We start from the raw sequence: 18,957 nt of genomic DNA, 5'->3' as shown, positions 1-18,957 counted from the left end.
CTCCTTTGTTACATCCAGTTATCTTACAAAAGGAGCTTAGGAACAGCAAACGATGGGAGAATCTTCTATTCATTACAACACAAAGGGTTTTTTGGTAACAACTATTTTATTAAACATCATACTAAAATCAGACACAACATCTAAATAAATTAAGCAAACTAATAAATACAAGGCGTTTTAAATGGTAAACAAAAACAAGGTGAGTTATAAACCTAAATGTTTACAGTATGAAGAAGTACTACAGAACAAGGTATCTAAGAAAAAAAGGCAAGATCTTACATAAAAAACAGATGTACAACAGCTAAAATGATTAATCTAGTTGCAGATCTGCTGCAATTTTATACAGTTTACAATTGCTTCTATTTTTACATTTCATATTTACATATTTGTCATGGCCACTTAACACTTTAAGGCAATGACGAGCTCAACCCTGTGATTTTGTGAGTTTTGCGTGTTTCACAGAGTGCCTAAACAGATTTACAGCGTCACACACCAGTGCTTTTAGGTGTTCTGATTCAGGTGCAAATCATTTGTAACAAATATATTTATTGATATATATATATACTTTATATAACAGCAAAATATAGGTGTGACTTTGGTGGCAACACACTACTCTGATGTAATACAGTGCTTTACATGTGCAAGAGGACACTCATATACACACATTCATGCACACTCACTTCTACACCCACACACATCCGTGCTCACAAACTCTCTACTTCTGCTCCCAACTCTCTGTGGAATGCTTTGGGGTGATGTATTTGCTAATGAGGCTGAAAGCCCCCAAAACATGCACCCCCTGATTTCATAAAATGCCATGTGTCCTTGAAACTGGCCACACAAGATCTGATAATGATTTCAGAACTCATTATGAGTCATCTTTTTCATGCCTGAAACGATACGCATCAAAAATAATGAGCGTTAAAAGGTCGGGGATGGGTGCGCGCAGTCACGTGTGAAAACGTCGCTGTGTTTCAGTCATTCTACTGTATAAACGGGGATTTGGGTTTTTTTGCTTTGTAAGAAATCTAGAAGGCTCTATCTGGTGCTATTAAAAAGACTACGTGGAGAAATGCGTGATCTAGTGCCACTGAAAAGGGCACGCAGCTGATACATACAGTAGGTTTCGGAAAGCAGGTATAATATAAAGTCCCACACTCAGAGAAAAAAAGGATGGTAAATATCTGTGTCTGGGATTTGGATGCACTCCTAGCAAATGCCTTCAGCAGTTGACTAATATTCCTGATAATTTAAGAAACCAGAAACTTCTCCAGAATGGCACAGCTGCTCGTAGGTGCCCAGCTGGCCACCAATGACAGACTTCACTGATTGATTGTAGGCTGACCAAAATTCAACATTAAGTCAACGTCTAATGACTTAGAATAGTTAAGACAGCTAACACTGATATTTTGCTGGTCATATGCTGAGGTGATGTTAAGAACATTGTCTTTCAAACGTCATGTAACGTGACGTAAATTACCAGCATTTAGCTGGTAGACATCATGGTGTTAAGCTGCCAAACTTCAACATCTGTCTAATGTTGGAGCTTGGAGGTTTTTTGTTTTTTTTACAGAAACCAAATCTAAACATCCACCTCAGCTTTTTACACCAAGACTGATTTCATTTTTAACTAAAATTCAACATCTATCTGATGTTAAGAATCCAACGTCTTTCTGATGTTGAACTGACATACATTGCCTGCTAGGGGAATTTGAGAGTATGTGTGGGACAGAGCAGTTGCCAGGAGTCACAATGCATGAGGCCTGTAGCCTCATGGTACATAGCAAGACTAAATAACACACCTGACCTGTCTCAAAAGCCACAAACCATAAAACAGGACAGGTTCTAGAGCTGTGGGCATGCTGATTTCCTCCTGCTTCAGCAAACTAAAGTGTGCTGGGTGTGCTTGCATGTACTTCTGATCCTGCACAGGTTTAAACGCTCAACTCTTCCTCTGAAGTCAGTTTGGAGTTCATTAGTGCGGACATTGCTTGGTGATAATGTATTGATGATGAGTTGATCCTTGCTAAAACTTGCTATGAATGCTTAATGACCTATACAGTATGCATCCTCCTGCTCAGCTGTATAGTATAGTATTGCTGACATACCATGGATCATCAGGTTTGACGTGATTTCAATCTAGAAATGTTTTCTTCATCTCAGTGCAATTCAAAGAACTTTTGTTTGAGGAGACAGAAATTGGAACGATGTGTACAAATGTAGCTAAAGACCATTATAATTAATGAGTCACTATTAATCAGGTAAAAATCATGGTAAAGATAAAAAAGAGGCTGTCAGTGTATCCTGCATTGTATAAAAATAATTTGTTAAATAAATATAGATCTGCTGTCAGACATTTCAGAGTCATTTCAAGTAGATAATGGGAGACTCCAGCCTTGGAGAGCCACAGCACTGCACAATTCAGTGTTTTCTTCAGTCTAACCTGCTTGCCTGAATTACATGAGGTAATTCAAAGCTCCTTGATGAGACCATGTTGGTGAATGCACTGTCCCATGCAGTGTTGTAGCCTTTCTGGCCTGGAGATGGCCATCCTTGGTTTAAGGTGAGCTGAAGGTCAATGATATGTAAGCAAAAAAAAAAGGATAAAGATGACAGTCACATAGTCTAAGCTGAGAAACAAAAGCATAAAGCACTTCCAGAATTGTTGACCACTAGAGACAAAATACAGTTAAATGGAATTACTTGAATTTTTTAGTTGGCTAAACGTGAAGGAACTCCACAATTTAAGTCAACAGGCCTCGTTAAAAGTATGCTGGTGTCATGGTAGGAACAACCGACCACAAACAAGTTCATTCACACAGACAAAGATGTAACAGATACAACGTGAAAAAATAAAAGACGCACTCACGTACATCTAAAATAAGGCTGACAACATTCTCTTGTCTAAAAAAAAAATCTCATAACTTAGCCTCCTTCCCACCTTTCAGCATACGCCAATGCTCAAAGGTCTCTGCATAAAAGAAGCACTTCAGCAGGCCCGAGAGGCAGTTGCAGTCAGGAGAGGGGGAAATGTGTTAGATTGACCGCCAGCATGCCCCTCTCTCAGTAGTTGTGTGAATGAGTGCCAGGGAATGACAAGATGGGCTTGATGGCTGAGAATCAGAGCTGAGAATCTGCCCCCAGACTGTTGAGCTCTTCCGGCGAGTGCTTCTCTGCCCCTCCAGCTGCTCGCTGGGAGAAACCTGCGGCGATCTCGTCGAATGTCCGTCCCTTCGTCTCAGGAACCTTGAAGTATGTGAAGACGAAGAACAATACTAACAGTATAGTGAAGATGATGAAGACGTATGGGCCACAAAGACGCTGTTGGACAGGGAGAGAAAGAGAAAGAGAGATATGTGAGATTCTGCATCCATTTGAATGAGAATGTAAAAGAGACAATCAGACCAGACATTATAACATGGCAGACTACATTAAGACTTATTATACCTGTCTGATGGTTTCTTACCTCCACATACTGGAAGCACATTCCCACAATAAAGTTGGCCGTCCAGTTAGAGAGCCCAGCCACAGCGAAAGCAGAAGGCCGGGGGCCTTGACTGAACAGCTCAGCCACAATGAACCAGGGGATTGGACCTGGGCCGATTTCGAAGAAAGCCACAAAGGCGAAGATAGCAACAATGCTCACGTATGACATCCACTCCAGCTGACTCTGTGAGGTGGCACAAAACAGCAGCATAAATAACCCCTCATGACTAAAACAAACTTCGATTAGACATACGCTGTTGGGAACACACAATCACACATGAATGCGTGCATGTGAGTGTCTGTAGGAACGTACCAGCAGTGCTAGAGCTATTGTCATCAGGATAGCAGATGCAGCCATGCCCAGCAGCCCTATTAAGTGCAGAGATCTGCGTCCGGCTCTCTCCACTAAAAACAACTACAGGAGAGAAGGGGAAAGCAGGCATTACATCTACAACAGTGCTATTATCCATAAACATCAATTCATAATGGTCTCGGTTTGCTCAAGCAAGTGAACTTTACGAGATGTGTTGACATTTGACTCACCGACACCACAGTGAAAGCAGTATTGACGACTCCAGCTCCAATAGTAGCATAGACAGGCTGCTCCACACCAGCCTTCTCAAAGATTGCAGTGGAGTAGTAGAAGACCTGCACACATAAACAGAATACACACATCAGCACCAGTATAACTGTAGAATTGTGCAGGAAAATATCAACTTTCTCAAAGGTTTTCTCTTTTTGAACTTTATCTACATTTATTCGATGTTAGCAGCCTTCAGAATGGTGGTTATCCAGGTGTTTCTTCTGATCTCTATTTTTTCAAAGCCATATTTATTGATATCAAAATTTGCAAGAGTAAAGTTCAACTCCATCAAGAGGTAGTAAACAGCATTCTAAATTGGTTGTGCATATGTGTGTGTATGTGTCTTCTTACAGCGTTGATTCCAGACAGCTGCTGGGACAGCTGCAGTACGACTGCAATAATCAACGGCTGGCGGTAGATTGGTGAGCGGACCAGCTCTGGAATGGTCACTTTCTTCTCCCTCATCATCTGCCTGCTCTCCTCCTTCATCTCCTGCATGTCCGCGCTCACATCCGTGTTACCACGCAGCTTTTTCAACACTACACACACAAACAAAAAACATTAGAAAGTGACTTCTATCATTCGGAGCCAGTCAGAATGCCCCTCTCTGTATTGAAGAGCTAGTGTTTTTTTCAAAGCATCATATTCTGGTTGGCTAATCCTTCAAGTGTTGTGCTGGTAAGTGTGCTGACCTGCTTTGGCTTTGTTCTCCTCATTGCGGTTAATTAGAAGATAGCGGGGGCTTTCTGGGCACATGGGCAGCAGGATGCACTGCAGCAGGGCTGGAATAAAGGTGAAGCCCAACAGGAAAGGCCACAGAGCTGCATTGCCCATGATCACATCCAGACCAAACACCTGCACCGCAAGAAAACAGTTTAGTTTCTAAACTGTTCCACACTGAGCTCTCCTACTTGCTATTTGAGGCAACAATTTTCACTAACTACATGGATTAAGCAGTGGATTTTCTCCTGTAGCACTTCTTTCTATACAAAATCTCACTACTGTTAGTCTTCCACGTGACAGTAATGGCAGGAACTTTACTTAGCATAAACAAACACAACACAGGAGCTCATATGTGAGCTTGAATAAGGTGTGAAGCATTGTCCAAAGCTCACCTGTGCCACAAGGATGCCAATGACAATGCCTAGCTGATGAAGAGTGCCCAGGGCTCCTCTGAGAGCAGTTGGAGCCACCTCGCCAACATACATGGGTACAAAGCCGGTAGAAAGGCCAGAGTAGAGCCCCACTACAAAACGGCCAATGATCAGCATTTCCCAAGAAGCACCCATCTTGGAGAAGCCCATAAGTGCGGCTGCGATGAAGGCTAGCGCGTTAGCAAAGAGCATTGAGTTCCTCCTGCAGAAGCACAGGCAGAGAGAGAGAGAGAGAGAGAGAGAGAGAGAGAGAGAGAGAGAGAGAGAGAGAGAGAGAGAGAAGAGAGAGAAAGAGAGAGAAAGAGAGAGAGAAAATGAGGTCCACATACTTAACTGGTTTTACCAGAAAGCTTTTAGAGGAGCATTACATTAATATATACCAGTCAGCCATAACATTAAAATTTGCCCTATATTGTGTAGATACCTCTCATGCCACAAAAACAGCTATGACCTATTGAGGCATGTAATCTAGAAGACATAGCAGGCATTAACTTTTTCAGTAATCTGAGCAACAGTAGCTCCTCTGAAAGATTTGACTAGACAGGCTAGCCTTCACTCAAGCACATCACATTTTCCCTGCTTCCAACACATCAACTCCAAGAACAGACCGTTCCTGATATGTATATCCCATCCCTTTATATATCCCTATATCCCATTTTTAACAGATAATCCATTATTCCCTTCACTTTAAATCAGTGGTTTTATTATGGCTGATCTGTGTATGCTTCCACCATTTGCAAAGACATAATAGAAAAGACATAATAATAGAAAATGCAATGTATCTGTATCTGTGTAAACTGGCCATCAGTGCATGTTGCATTTACCTTCCAAAGCGGTTGACGAAAAGTCCGACAGAGAAGGAGCCAAAGATCCCTCCCACAGAGAAGATGGCCACTGAGATAGACCACAACGATGTGAGGGCCGTGTCAGTGATGGGCTCATGATACCGGTCAAACCACGTCTCATTGTAGAAGCTCTCGATGATCTACAAAACATACAAAAACACACACAGTTGTCATAAAGTGGCTCAAATAATATCATCAAACACTCGTGGTGATTGTAATTTGATTTTATTGATCCCTGTAAAATAATCACCCTTGTTTGATCTACAGTACTGGTGTCCGAATTCACTACTATACATTTTTGACAGTTGTGTCTTTACTGACCTAACATACCAGACAAACTGTGATCTCCAAGCTACGCTAAACATATGCTAAATGCAGTTGCCACATTTGTCCTGAAGATGGCGATGAGGTCAGTGTTTTGTTGGCAAACTTTTATCTGCTGTGGCTGAATGCGGAAAAGGGCAGAAGGGAACTCAGGTTACAGGAGGCACGTCTGTGTTGACAAATACTGGGACTGAGACAAAAGGCAGAAGATTTTCATAGAGGAGTGGACGGAGCAAGGCTTTATAATATCTATAATAAAAGTCCTGTAATATTGTTTCTTTAACTTTATTGGCCTTTACAGTACTGATATCATAACGGGTTGTAATGTATAGATGTGCCCTGTCCTGATGAGAGTTCTGTGGGTGATGTGATGAATCAAGGCATCCAGATGATTCAACAAACACTGATCAGTTTAGTCAAAGGTAATGCAGCTTTGGCATTCTTAGTCTCGCTCTCTCTTTATATCTCTACTTTAAGAGTGTAACTATTCACAAATATAATTTAGCAACTCTGAAAAACAAACAGAGCGCATGAAAGAGTGTACTGAAAGTGGTGTGAGTGCATGTCTGCACGTCCTGAATAGGATGGCAAAGGGAGGTGTCATGGGAACACTGCTATGTTGTGCTGAGAGTCTTCCCAGGGCAACCATTTTAGGGAGATCAAGTTTCTGCATTTGGTAAAGCCACGCTCCAAGGCAACCTTCAGGTGTTTTCTCTCTCTCTCTCTCTCAGAGTACAAGATGACCCCCCATGCCCCTGGCACCGTCACAATATTCCACGTCTAGCTTGTGTCATGTGCTTCTGTCATAGATATCTGGCGCATGAACTGACATTATACAGTAGTGTTATACGTCAGAACTGTGCCAGTCATGAGAAACTGGAAAGTGACTCTAGCACAGTGCTTATTAAATGAAAAAGTGAGTGTCAGTTTTAATCTGAGCATATTTTTGTCTATACTGACTGTAGGAGCTAGACTACACTAATGTGTAATATTACTGTTTTATATTTTATATTCAATAATAATACATACAATGTAGATGTTGATATGTTAAAATACGCAATCATGATTTACTTTCTATGTTTTGTGGGACAAAATGATAAATGATTATGTAATTGAATTATTATGTATTGCAGTAATTTAATGTCACATTAAGATTTGATTGCCATTTTCGATTGAGTTATTATATCATAAACATAATATCTTTTAAGAATAATCATCAGCTCACTCAGATCACAGCAGATCACTCAGGGCATCATTTTTTCCAGTTTTTACTTTTCTACTATCTGAAAGCTGTAAATGCACCGAGGACTAGCATATTAGAATTAATTTTTAGATTTAGCTGCAACTAAATTTATTGGGTTTTATATAGAATATTTCATACATTTAAATCAGCAGCGTAAGTAATTAACCTGAGGACAATGGGCTGTGTGTCGCTGCATTATTAGTTTATGTACTAATGATTTAATGCAACTAAACACTAAACACAATTTTATTTAAGATTATGTTCAATTATTGTTTATTTACTTATGGTCCCATAATAGAAAATACCTAATATTTCTACACTGGTTATCAAATTTTACTGCATGCTCACAAATTATGGTTGTAATCCTGCACTTTGTACATTTTGATCATTTTACATGATCTCGGCCTGTAATGGGGATTGAAATTGTTTGGAGATACAGCATGTAACACTCTTATTAAAACAAAAATACACCTTCATCCGTTCACATGACCCACATCTCAGTTTCCAAAGAGGCCTAATAAATTATGAAGCAGCAGTTGCAGAATGGCTCAGATCCACCTGGCCACAATGAAACACACAGCCCATTCATGTTGGAGCTGGAGGCTGACTTAAGTGTAACTAGCAGAAATATTTCTAAGACCTTCTTGATAAGTTCTTGATAGGTTGTTTCTGTACGTGAGTATGTCGTTTGGAAGGTGGGGAGTTTCATACGCTATGAGCCCTTGAAGATGCAGCAATCTTATCAGAGTCGACGTTCAATGAAATCTTGCGTCACACTTTGCCCACACAGGCACAAGCATCAGGCACATCATTTCAGACTTTATCAATGAGTTTCCTCAACAACAAAAAAAACAACTACTATTACTCCTTATCCAACATTAGAGAAGGGGAAGTCACATACACATCTGTCTGTAGTTTGTTGATAAAGAAATTGGCAACTTGGTTCTGCATTAGTCTCAAACTGTTCATAGGAACTGAGGGTAATACCTATCCTATTTCTAAAGCATCTGAGCCACTGGGTATTACTGTAATCCTTGTCCATCAAAGTATCTGATGTGTATCAGTTATTTGTTTTTAGTTTTTAAGGCCTAAATCATTGTGTAAGTAACAGTGTATGTGCCCATGCGTAGGTGCCCTACACTGCCCTACACTAAATTACTGCCAGTAAAGCCTCATTCACACATCAACAACCCTCTTGTCCCATTGCTCAGCCTGGTCCCCTTCCTCTCCATTTCTCAACATGTCTAAAAACTCTAATATGCCAAAGTTGGCAGTTAAATGTGAGCAGTAAACTATATTACAAATCTGGCTTAATTATCCTAGCATAATACACAACTCACAGACTGTAATCCTATCTTATGCAACCCAAGTATTATCCTTGGAAGATCAAAGGTTACAAATCCCTTATTTAAATATATTTTGCGAAAGATACATCCTAGCACAGTGTTTCTGATACTAATTTACTATAACATTTACCTACTGATTGAACTGCAAATAATTTCCACCTCAGAGAAAGTACAGAGGGTTCAGAAGTCAACTGCCAACTGATCTGTAAGCCTTTGTTTGACAAGTTAAGAAAGGCGAAGGAAGGAGAGCAAGGTTGTTGATTAGTAAGGGTGGCTCAGGAATTTCTAATGCACCAATCAGAGACTGGGTTGATCAGATCTGTCCCTTACAGTTTTTACAGCTTCTGATGACTAAGGGATTTATTTACAGGGTTGGGCAGGCATTCATCAAAGCTTTGCTGATACCAAGAACACAGAGTCCTGACTAGCTTGGGTTGGGTGATCCTCACACTACTGTAAAAGATTTATTCTTAATTAAAAAAAATAAAATAATATATAAATATACACACACATATGCCTCTACACTCTGAGCATGTGTGGTTGCCTGGAGTGATCATCCATAGTGTCAGACCTGTCCACCAACAGGCTAGAAATGTACTATCATATTGCATCTTGAATGAACTCATATGATCTTACATGTTCTGTTCAAGCACTGGCAGCATGCTGGCAAGAACACGAAAGTCTAAAATTAGCCCCTAGTCCCTGTCCATGTGTCTCTATATTTGGGGTCAGCATTATGTGAGTTGGTGTGTGTGTGTAATTAAAACTCACCTTCTGAGGTGCGTTGATAACACCTGTGTTGTAGCCGAACTGAAGAGAGCCAATCACAGCTGTCCCCACTGCCAGCATGAGCTGAAAGGTCACCTTCTGCAGATAGACAAAAAAAGACAAGCCCCCATTCAGTATACACTCCACATTTACTTCTGACCATGAGTACATATGAAATATGCAATCTTAGAATGCCCCCTTTAGGGGAGAGCAGTGGAATGCTCCGAAGCAGACACATCGTTCTTATTCTCTTTCTCTTTCGTCTCTGTCACTTCTCAGATTTAACAGCTGAAGCTACACCTAAACCTAAATCTGGCTAAAGGTAGTGTATGATAACATGCTCTGACCTTCCGTGAGAGCCATACAAAGACACTATTTAATTCTGTGTTTCTACAAAACCTACAGCAACGGCTAAATGGTAAACACTGCCAAATAGATAATCTGGTAAAACTGCAACACAGAAAGTCTCTGTGTGACAATATAATTCACAAAAAAAGCTTGACATTTACCAAGCTTGATCAAAAAGATCAAGAATATGATTGATGAATTCTGATCTTAATCAAAAAGCCCCCTCAAAAAACAAAACACTTATCCAAAAAAAAGTTAAGGAAATGCTGGTAGTTCGGCTCATACAGCCTCTTCCTCATTCCAGACCTAAACAAACACAAATATCAGGCCGGAGTGTTCTGGTCTGGGCTTGTTAGTTCTCACCCTAGCAAGTTAAGATTGGCAAACTGTATTACAAACTGTATTACAAACAGTATTACAGCCAACAGTCAGATATCGGTCAAGTTTTGAAGGTGAAAGGGGGCTTTGTTTAAAAATAGTAGAAAAGAAATTGGAAATTTAAGCAGTCCCTCGTTGCATAAATGTTCCCTCCATTTCTCACGAAAAACAGCTCACATTCAGCTCACTAGTTCAGCTGTGAGTCATCAATTCAAGGAAATGTTGCAAGAACAATGGTGCAAAAAAAAATACATCACTGGTAAATATCACTGTATTTGAGCTCAAAGATGAAGATTCATTATGTAAGTATTTGTATTGTGATTATAGCATTTTATACTTTCTCAAATGAATCTGAAGGTTAGGTGACTTGATATGTTGATGTTTTGTACAGATGGTTCTTAACATATTCCTAATAATTAAGTACTGTTTAAATATAATTTAATATAATATGTGATATGTTGGCTGATAGCTGAACAGTAGAAGGGATGCTGTGCATTAGACATGAAAAGATACTGATTACTTTCACAGATTCTTCATTTAGTTTTGATATGATGTGATTGTTTAATACTGTAATGTGCTGTCTACCAAATGTTCCTGCTTAGCTAATTAATAGCTATGCCAGTCTGAATGCAGTTGACATTAAGGACAATATATTTTATTTACATCAGGAGTTGAAAACCTCATGGCTCACATTCCATGTAAGGGGGAGGGAACTGCATCTGAGCTACACAATCTTTGTCCGAGTTCCTGTTATTATGAAGAACGTTTTACTGGTGTAATCCCACAGGAGAGCCTGAGCGGACATTTTTTCCACATGCCATGAAGCTAACAAAGCACACCAAATGTTGAATCACAACATTCTGTCTCTAAATCCTGTACTCCAATCCAGTGGATTCTAGATTTCCAGACTCAAAATCCCATAAGTGAAGAAAACGGAGGAGGCTTGAGTCTTAGAGACTTTCTAATAAGTAATAAAACTTCTTCTGAAGTCTGTAATAAGAAAAGCAGCAAATAATGAACTTTTATAAAGAGCTACTTTAACATCTTAAACTTTAAACTCCCATACTTATTCTATCCTAAGGCTAATTATGCAGCAATACCACGTAAAACAGAGCACCATGCAAGAGCTATTCTTTAATTACAGGAGTACAATCCCACAAGCAGGTCCTGTTGTGGTGTTTAAGGGGTTAAAAAGCATCTGCTTTCCTTGCTGAGGGCCTCTGTCCATCAGAGAGATTAGAAGCAGATTTTTCACGTGAAGTTTTTCTCTACACAGACATTTCAGGGACTAGCCAGTACACCTAGTGTCTCTACCTAAGAAGTGAGGTTATGTTTTGGAAAAAGTCAACATGTGTTTAGCGCGGTCATGCATCTCACTTCACACACAGACGCCAGAAATGCCTACACACATACACACCTACCCACCGACACAAAGCCCTGAGTGGCAAACAAGAAGAATACTGGAACTGAACACACCCATTTGCTGGCCTTCAGCCAATAAGAATGGGTGTTTAAAGAGCCGCTGGAGGTCAGCGAGTCTATGACTGGGCTGTTTAACCAACTCCAGTACAGGATACGGCCACACACAAACACACACACAGCTTCATGTAGGATCTGTGGGAAAAAAAAAAAAGTCTTAAAGGCACCTCGTTCAGTTAGGCATAGTACCAGGACACAGCCAATCCCTCAGCCTGGGCATAGCTGTTAAAAATGAAAGGCTGGACAAGGAACATCCTGTATGTGGTGTGTGTAACAAATACAAGCTGATAGCTGGGCCAACTTCCCTTATAAAGCTATATCCTTCCTATTCTCAGATGAGTTTGTGTTGAGTTGGAAGCAGGAGACCTCTCAGGGTGGGTGTGTGTCTCTTTAAGAGAGATTTAGGCTTTGAGAATTCTAAATATGGAGACTTCAGTTCTCTTCTTGCGCAAGCGGGGTGTGTTCACGTTCATCTATGAAATACTTCTCTGTCACATTCATGCCTTAAGCCTGGTTAAGAAGGCAACTGAGCGGAGCTTTAACAGGACATCTTTCACAAAAAGAAACATCAAGATCGTCGCTGTCACACAAAAACGTGGTCTCTCCAAATTGGAAACTTTACAGGAGAAGGGAAAAACCGTTTTAACTTTCAATGGAAGTCAATGTAAAAATAGTTTTATAGCCAAAGCAGTCACAACCACCATAGAAATTCAGAGAGGGATGTACACAAATGTCTGTAATAAAAAAAATAAAAAAAAAGAGAGTACATAACACGTGAGGTATAACCCCACCCGTGGCCTCCACAAGCCCCGACAGCTCCAGACTAATAAACACACACACATAGGCGCTCACGGCGCACACGTGTATATATAACAAGCACACAAATTCCATTGTAAGTGTAGAGAGAGCGCTACCCGGGGGGGATGGGATATCAGTGCTGTAACATACGCTTTTCTAACACGCCACATCTTGGCAAGGGAGGTGTGCCTCTCTTACTAACGCTTTCATTTCCTGCCTCAATCTCGTTTTCATACTGTGTATGTGGTCTTGTGCTACTGTAAACTCGCACACCCCTTGGCTGATAATGCCATAAGTTGGCTGCAACGCACAGACGCCAGTGTAAATTGGGATGTTAGTTTACAGTAGACAACAGCTTTAATTCCTGGAAAGGCTCGGGGGGAAGACAAGGTCATGCTTTTTAATGCTTTTATAACAATCATAACAATCAAACTTGCTCAAAAAGTATAAGCTGGCATAAGACTGCCAGAACTGCCCATATGCCCATACTGTTCGTAAGCAATATAAACCCAGTCTATTACAGCCTGGTCTTCCCCAGACAAGGAAGTTGTCAGCGGACAAAACTGAAGAGAGGTCGTATTCTTCTACTCTGAAAGGCATGTCCTCACAAGGCAGTTCAAACTATTAGACCTCAAAATAAACGAGCAAAATAAACTCCTCCTACTGGCCGGCAGGCGCGTGTCTCTTGGTTTGGCTGAGTCAGAGTGATGTGAAAGTTCTACCAGAGTTTTTCACACTTTGTTTAGATGAACCCTGTAAACAGCCTCACTCTGAATTTGTGATACGTCACTGCCTCTTTAATGGAAAATTACTATCTTTGCGTCATTCTTCAGGCGTATGTAACCTTTGAGTCGGGTTTGTGTGTGTGCAGGTCAGTGTTCCTTATAAACACCCATCTTGAAGAGAAACTGACAGTAAAAACACTCAGACTAAGAACTGTGATCTTCTATAACGTACAGATGACGCTGATGTTTACTACATGCCACATTAGCAAAAATATCTAACTCTTCAGGTTTGAGTTGCCGTGTTCATTCTTATGTAAACACAGGTTCCATTCCGCTTAGGCCACGTCTCTCAGATTACACCCATACTCCAGCCTTAGTTTGCTCAGAGCAGGCCATGTGATGCAGCCAGCTGAAGTCCTGACGCTTGTACATGGAAAATGTGCAAGTAATAAGGAACAAGCGTTAATCACACGCAAGCCTGTTCTTTAAAAAGTGGGTGGAAACAAATGAAAAGGAATTCCACCTGCCCAAAGTATGCAAGGACAAAAGACAATCCACGGTATAGGTATATATGCTTTTGATTGACTGCAAAAGGTAGAAACGCTTTTTCCACAGGTAATCTACTACTGTTAGGAAACTGAAGTTACACAGCAGACCACAGGCACAAAACACCAGAGTGAATTACTTCCTATTTCAACACCTCCATCATTCACAGTTCTAGAGAAGTACGTCCATTCAGGTCAAACACACCACAGTAAATGGGGGACAGACCAGAGTCAAAAAAACAAGATGAAACATTTAATGAAGAATTAAAATAGCAATTTAATATTTAAATTATGTTTATGTAAGTAATCATTTTAAGTAAGTCTTTTATACACTAAATACACATGTATGATGTGTGTCTGTAAACTACTGCTTGTAGATATTGCCACACAATATCTAAATTTCTCTCATTTTTCACTTTGACATCATTTGAATCTGGCAGGTGTTCTTGTAGGTGTTCCTGTTGGGGCTTGTAGAGACCATGGGTGGAGTTTCAGCTCATGTGTTCTGTCCTTTTTTCCAGGAAGGTATTCGTGGACATATTTGCATTTGCATGGTGTTTTTTTTTTTTTGTAATTTTGCCATTGGTTTACATTTTGACTAAATCTTCTAGTTTTTCTTTACATTATTCATTTTGTGATAAAGGGACAAAACAAAAATCTTTTTTACATTGATTTATGTTTTTAATTGTTTTGTAAAAGCTAAAATATACAGACTGTGCATATGAGAGGCCAAATTACTGCCAATGTGTCATGCATATTAAATGAATGTGTAACAGACAAAAAGAATAATAGGTTTTAGCTATCCAGTAAAACCTGTTACACAAACAAGACAGTCAAGTGCTATATGAAGACTAGCTCACCATTACCCCCATTAGAGAAAGTTAGATGTGTTTTACTGTGTTAAACTTGGTTTTTATGACAGTGTGATATCGTAATGCATTTTTGGAAGAAACTCAGAAGCAGACTTGTAGTGTTACATAAAGAGTTCATACAGAACTTGCTGTGAGCGTTCAGAATTTGTGGAAACAACTTGCGGTGGAGCCAAAATGGCCTGGCATCACCTTCTCTCTCTCCCTTACTCAGCAGCCTCTCCCGCCCTCTCTGGCTCTCTGCAAGTGTGACACCACAGTCGGCACGTCCTCCATCTCAAACCTCACCTCCCTTCAGTTTCACAGGGCAACTTGAGAGCGCATCATGAGTGCAGCACAGACAGTAACCGGTTTATACCACCTACAGTCCTGATCCAACTACCCAGTTCCTTTCCATCCTGTCACAAAGGCCACATAAGCCCAGACTGGACTATTTGGCAAGCCTGAAAACAAAGGCCTGTCTTTCATAAGCACAGTTACACAAGCACAGTTCCTTGTCCATTTTCTCAAGGAAACAAATTACTGTAATGCCACACTAGATTCCATCAAACGTCTGCTTAATCCAGCACTCCTCATTAGCGTTTATTAGGAAAAACTGACAGTAACAATGGAGTGCATACTCAAGGCGCAGTCATGCAGGAGTGTGAAGGAAAGCAACTGGACCGGCTTCAGGAGGCCAAAATGGAATTAAGCCTTTTGAAGAGAGGCAGTGAAAAGCGGCCTTTCGGCTTAATCAAAAGTTCTGACTGTCAGTTTCATCAAATCACTTTTTTTTCGAGGAGGGGTTGCTAAAACTGAGTTACATCAGCTTCAATCAAATCGCAGGTCAACTGTACACCTGACCCCAATTACTTGATTTTGCTCCTACACGCAAACAAAGGAAATCAGGCTGTACTCTGCTGTAAATCCTGCTGTGAGGATTTTAAACCACAGCCACAGCATGTTTGTCCATGTTCAGCCTTGTATCCAAGAATCCATACAACTGCACGCTTGCAGTGCCTATTCTTCTAAATGTTTGTCCAGCACAAAGACAACCCCCCAAACCAAGCCCTGTAACCCTCCCCCCACCACCTCCTCAAATGGGCATCAGTGAGATCAAGAAACAACCCGGTATGAAAAGCCCCGGCACAAGGGTCTTATTAACACCACGTACATATGTGCACGTTTTGGAGGTATTAAGCTACAGCGGGTTTATGTGTTGAGCTGTCAGTGACAACTCCAGGCAGAGGCACAACACTGCCTGGTCAGATGGGAAAAGAGCAGGTCTGTGACCCAAGCGGCTGACTTCTATTCCCCAGCCTGGGACGGTCAGCTGTGCTGCCGTTCTCTCTAAGGACTCTTCAGACTCTTCCCAGCACGTCCACCATTAATCCCCTTATCAAGATCTGTGTTTTAACAAAGCCACAAATACGGAGCTATATTTGTGAGGACAGAATGTGATTCAGATCTAGGAGCACAACTGAACCAGAGGAAATTCTCATTTCCAAAACATTCGACAAAGCAAACCACAAGACTGGGAGCTTGAACTAAATCCAAAATGACCGAAGACATATTTAATTTCCACCGAATGCTTCTGTACGACAATCATTCTCTAGTTCTTCCAATGAAATCTACAGTTTATATCTAACAAACGCCACTAGACAGGAAGCTGCTAACCACAGCGTGATCACTGAGGTCAGGTTAGCCATATTAAACAGACTAGTAGTCACGTATGAGCCTCTCAGTTCATGGTAATTAGCCTTTCAGTCTATGGTAATTCTATCCATCCTTTGTAAGAGTAATTTGCACTTACCAGTGCCTATCATGTCTATATAATGAATCCGACTACAACGACAACATAAAAACCTTTACTGTTATTATTTTTTTGTTTAATGACATAATGTTAATCTTGCAGTTGCTCAATTTGAAGATGCTCAATAGAAATGCTCAAATGACTTCCATTGAAATATATGTTTTTTCCCTTCAGCTGTAAAGTTTTTATTTATATAACAGTTATAGAAAACTACACTAGAAACTAAACTCGACAGTGACAACATACAGATTTGTTTGAGATAATATGTAGTTATTACACAGTTTAATCCTGTCATAACATCAAATATAGTCTAAGCCTATCAGACTGTGTGAATTTTACACCTGGGTTAAAGCTAAAATGCAGAGAATAAGAAGTATTCAGTCATCCTTAATAGCATTATTATTATTATTATTATTACCACATTATTATTGTTAGTTTGCCAGGAAAAACCGTTCAGAAGCTTTATAGATATATGAATGGATGGTTGGATGTATGGTTTACAATCCAATAACACTTTTATAAACAAAGAAACTGGACCTCAAAAACCTGCATCTTCAGATATAATAAAGCCTCTTGATTACTGGTGGTAAAACTATGGATTTCAGAAGATGCTTTTCTCTCAAATCTCTTTCAAATGAACACAAATCAAAAGATGAATTCACATGGCTTTAAACACGGCCTGGAAACCTTAAACCCAGCTTACATGGTCAGTGAAGGTGTGCGGAGAAAGCATCACCAACAAAAACATCACATCTCACAGAGAGCACCAGCTATTTCACTTCTTCTGATTCCTGGAGCTGGAGCTATGAATTTGAGGAGCTTTCTCAATTTCTCCATTAATGCCAGTCAAAAGACAGGAGCTTTGTTCAAAATGTGGGTTTTATAAGTGATTTTCTGTAAATAATAATAATAATAATAATAATAATAATATTAAAGCTTACATCAGCAGTGAATGTAAGGTGAGATAGTGTCAGATATCATCTCAGTAGAGAAGTGAGGACTGAGTAAAAAAGTGATGGCAAACATCAAATCAGGTTACGTCAGATCGATGAGGCAGCGAGGCAGGACACGTACTACACGACCTCCTCCCTGGTGGAGGAGAGGAGCACTGGCTCCCTCTGAAGAACATCTCCAGAGCCTATGTGTAGTTATCCACTCCTATCATCCCAGAAACCACTCACTCACTCACTCACTCACTCACCACCGTGTTCTCCAAATCTCCTCTATGCTTGACAGCAGCACATGAACAGGCAGTTCACCGTCAGCTCTGACACACTCAGACCGGCCGAGGAAGTTTAGAGAAACTTAGCCTCTGCTAAAGCAGCTAGCTAGCCACCTCCGTCCTTCTCTTACAGCTAAAGCTAGCGTTAGGTCCAGCACACGTGCTAAAGCTAGATAGCTACATCCCTCGGAAAGAGCAACAAAGAGCACAAACGTCCTCCACACATGTCCACTTTCACCTGGCTGTCCGTCTAGCCGTGTTACTAATGAGAAATGCCCGGTTCTCGGACTCAGGCTAGCGCTAGCGCCGGAGTCTACGTTACCTTGTCTCCCTCCATCGTGGCGTGCGTACAGCTGGACAGGCGCGCGCTGGGCTGACGTCTGCCTTGTAACTCAAGTACTGTAAGGCTTGTCTTCTCTCCTCCTCTTCTTCCTCCTCTTCCTCGGTCTTCCTCTGTCGCCGGTTCTTGGATTAAAAAAAAGTTTAAATAATCTACTTCAAGAGTACAGAAGAGCAGAAAACCAGACTAAACGTGGCTAAAAGTCCTCTAAAACAATTCTGGAGACTAGTGGTGGTATGAAGTTGATCTCTCGGAGGTTTTTCTCCTCCTCTAACTTCCTCTGCTCGCTTTTCCGCTTGCTTGAGCGGCTGTGCGTGTTTGCCGGTAAATATATTTTGCCTAGGTGACGCAACACCGGGGCCACGCCCCTCTTGGAGGTGTGTTCGGAGGATGGGCCACCAGACAGTGCAGATTGGCTCCCTTGGAGGCTATTCAGCATTGACTCACATGGCCTTTGTTGAAGATATAAATATAAGTATATATATAGGCGCACACACACACACACACACACACCAAATGTCCAAATGTTTGTGGACATCCCTTCCAATGAAAGCATTCCCTGTACAGAACTATTGCCAATAAAATACACACAAAGCTATTGGCTAGCATGGAGCCCCCCAGCATTGAGCTGTGGAGCAATAGAACTGTGTTCTCTGGTATAATGGTGCTCCATCCAAAACTGCTGGCGTTAAAATAGGGAGTTGGGATTACA

At 40.8% G+C, this 18,957-nt stretch overlaps 1 protein-coding gene across 1 annotated transcript; it reads right to left on the bottom strand.

Annotated features, from left to right (window-relative positions):
* Window positions 1-93: 93 nt before the first annotated feature.
* Window positions 94-18,665, bottom strand: slc2a1b (solute carrier family 2 member 1b). The gene is made up of 10 exons (XM_072684682.1): window positions 18,228-18,665; window positions 9,753-9,848; window positions 6,048-6,208; window positions 5,185-5,425; window positions 4,762-4,924; window positions 4,421-4,608; window positions 4,030-4,134; window positions 3,800-3,901; window positions 3,467-3,670; window positions 94-3,321 (listed from the first exon to the last, which is right to left on the bottom strand). The coding sequence occupies exons 1-10, from the start codon at window positions 18,240-18,242 to the stop codon at window positions 3,121-3,123; spliced, it is 1,476 nt and encodes a 491-aa protein (XP_072540783.1). The 5' UTR covers window positions 18,243-18,665; the 3' UTR covers window positions 94-3,120.
* Window positions 18,666-18,957: the final 292 nt, after the last annotated feature.

This window comes from Salminus brasiliensis, chromosome 7 (genome assembly GCF_030463535.1).
Source record: "Salminus brasiliensis chromosome 7, fSalBra1.hap2, whole genome shotgun sequence".
NCBI classification, from domain to species: Eukaryota; Metazoa; Chordata; class Actinopteri; order Characiformes; family Bryconidae; genus Salminus; species Salminus brasiliensis.
Note: the sequence above shows the minus strand (reverse complement) of the source record. Positions and strands in the feature narration are given on the sequence as shown.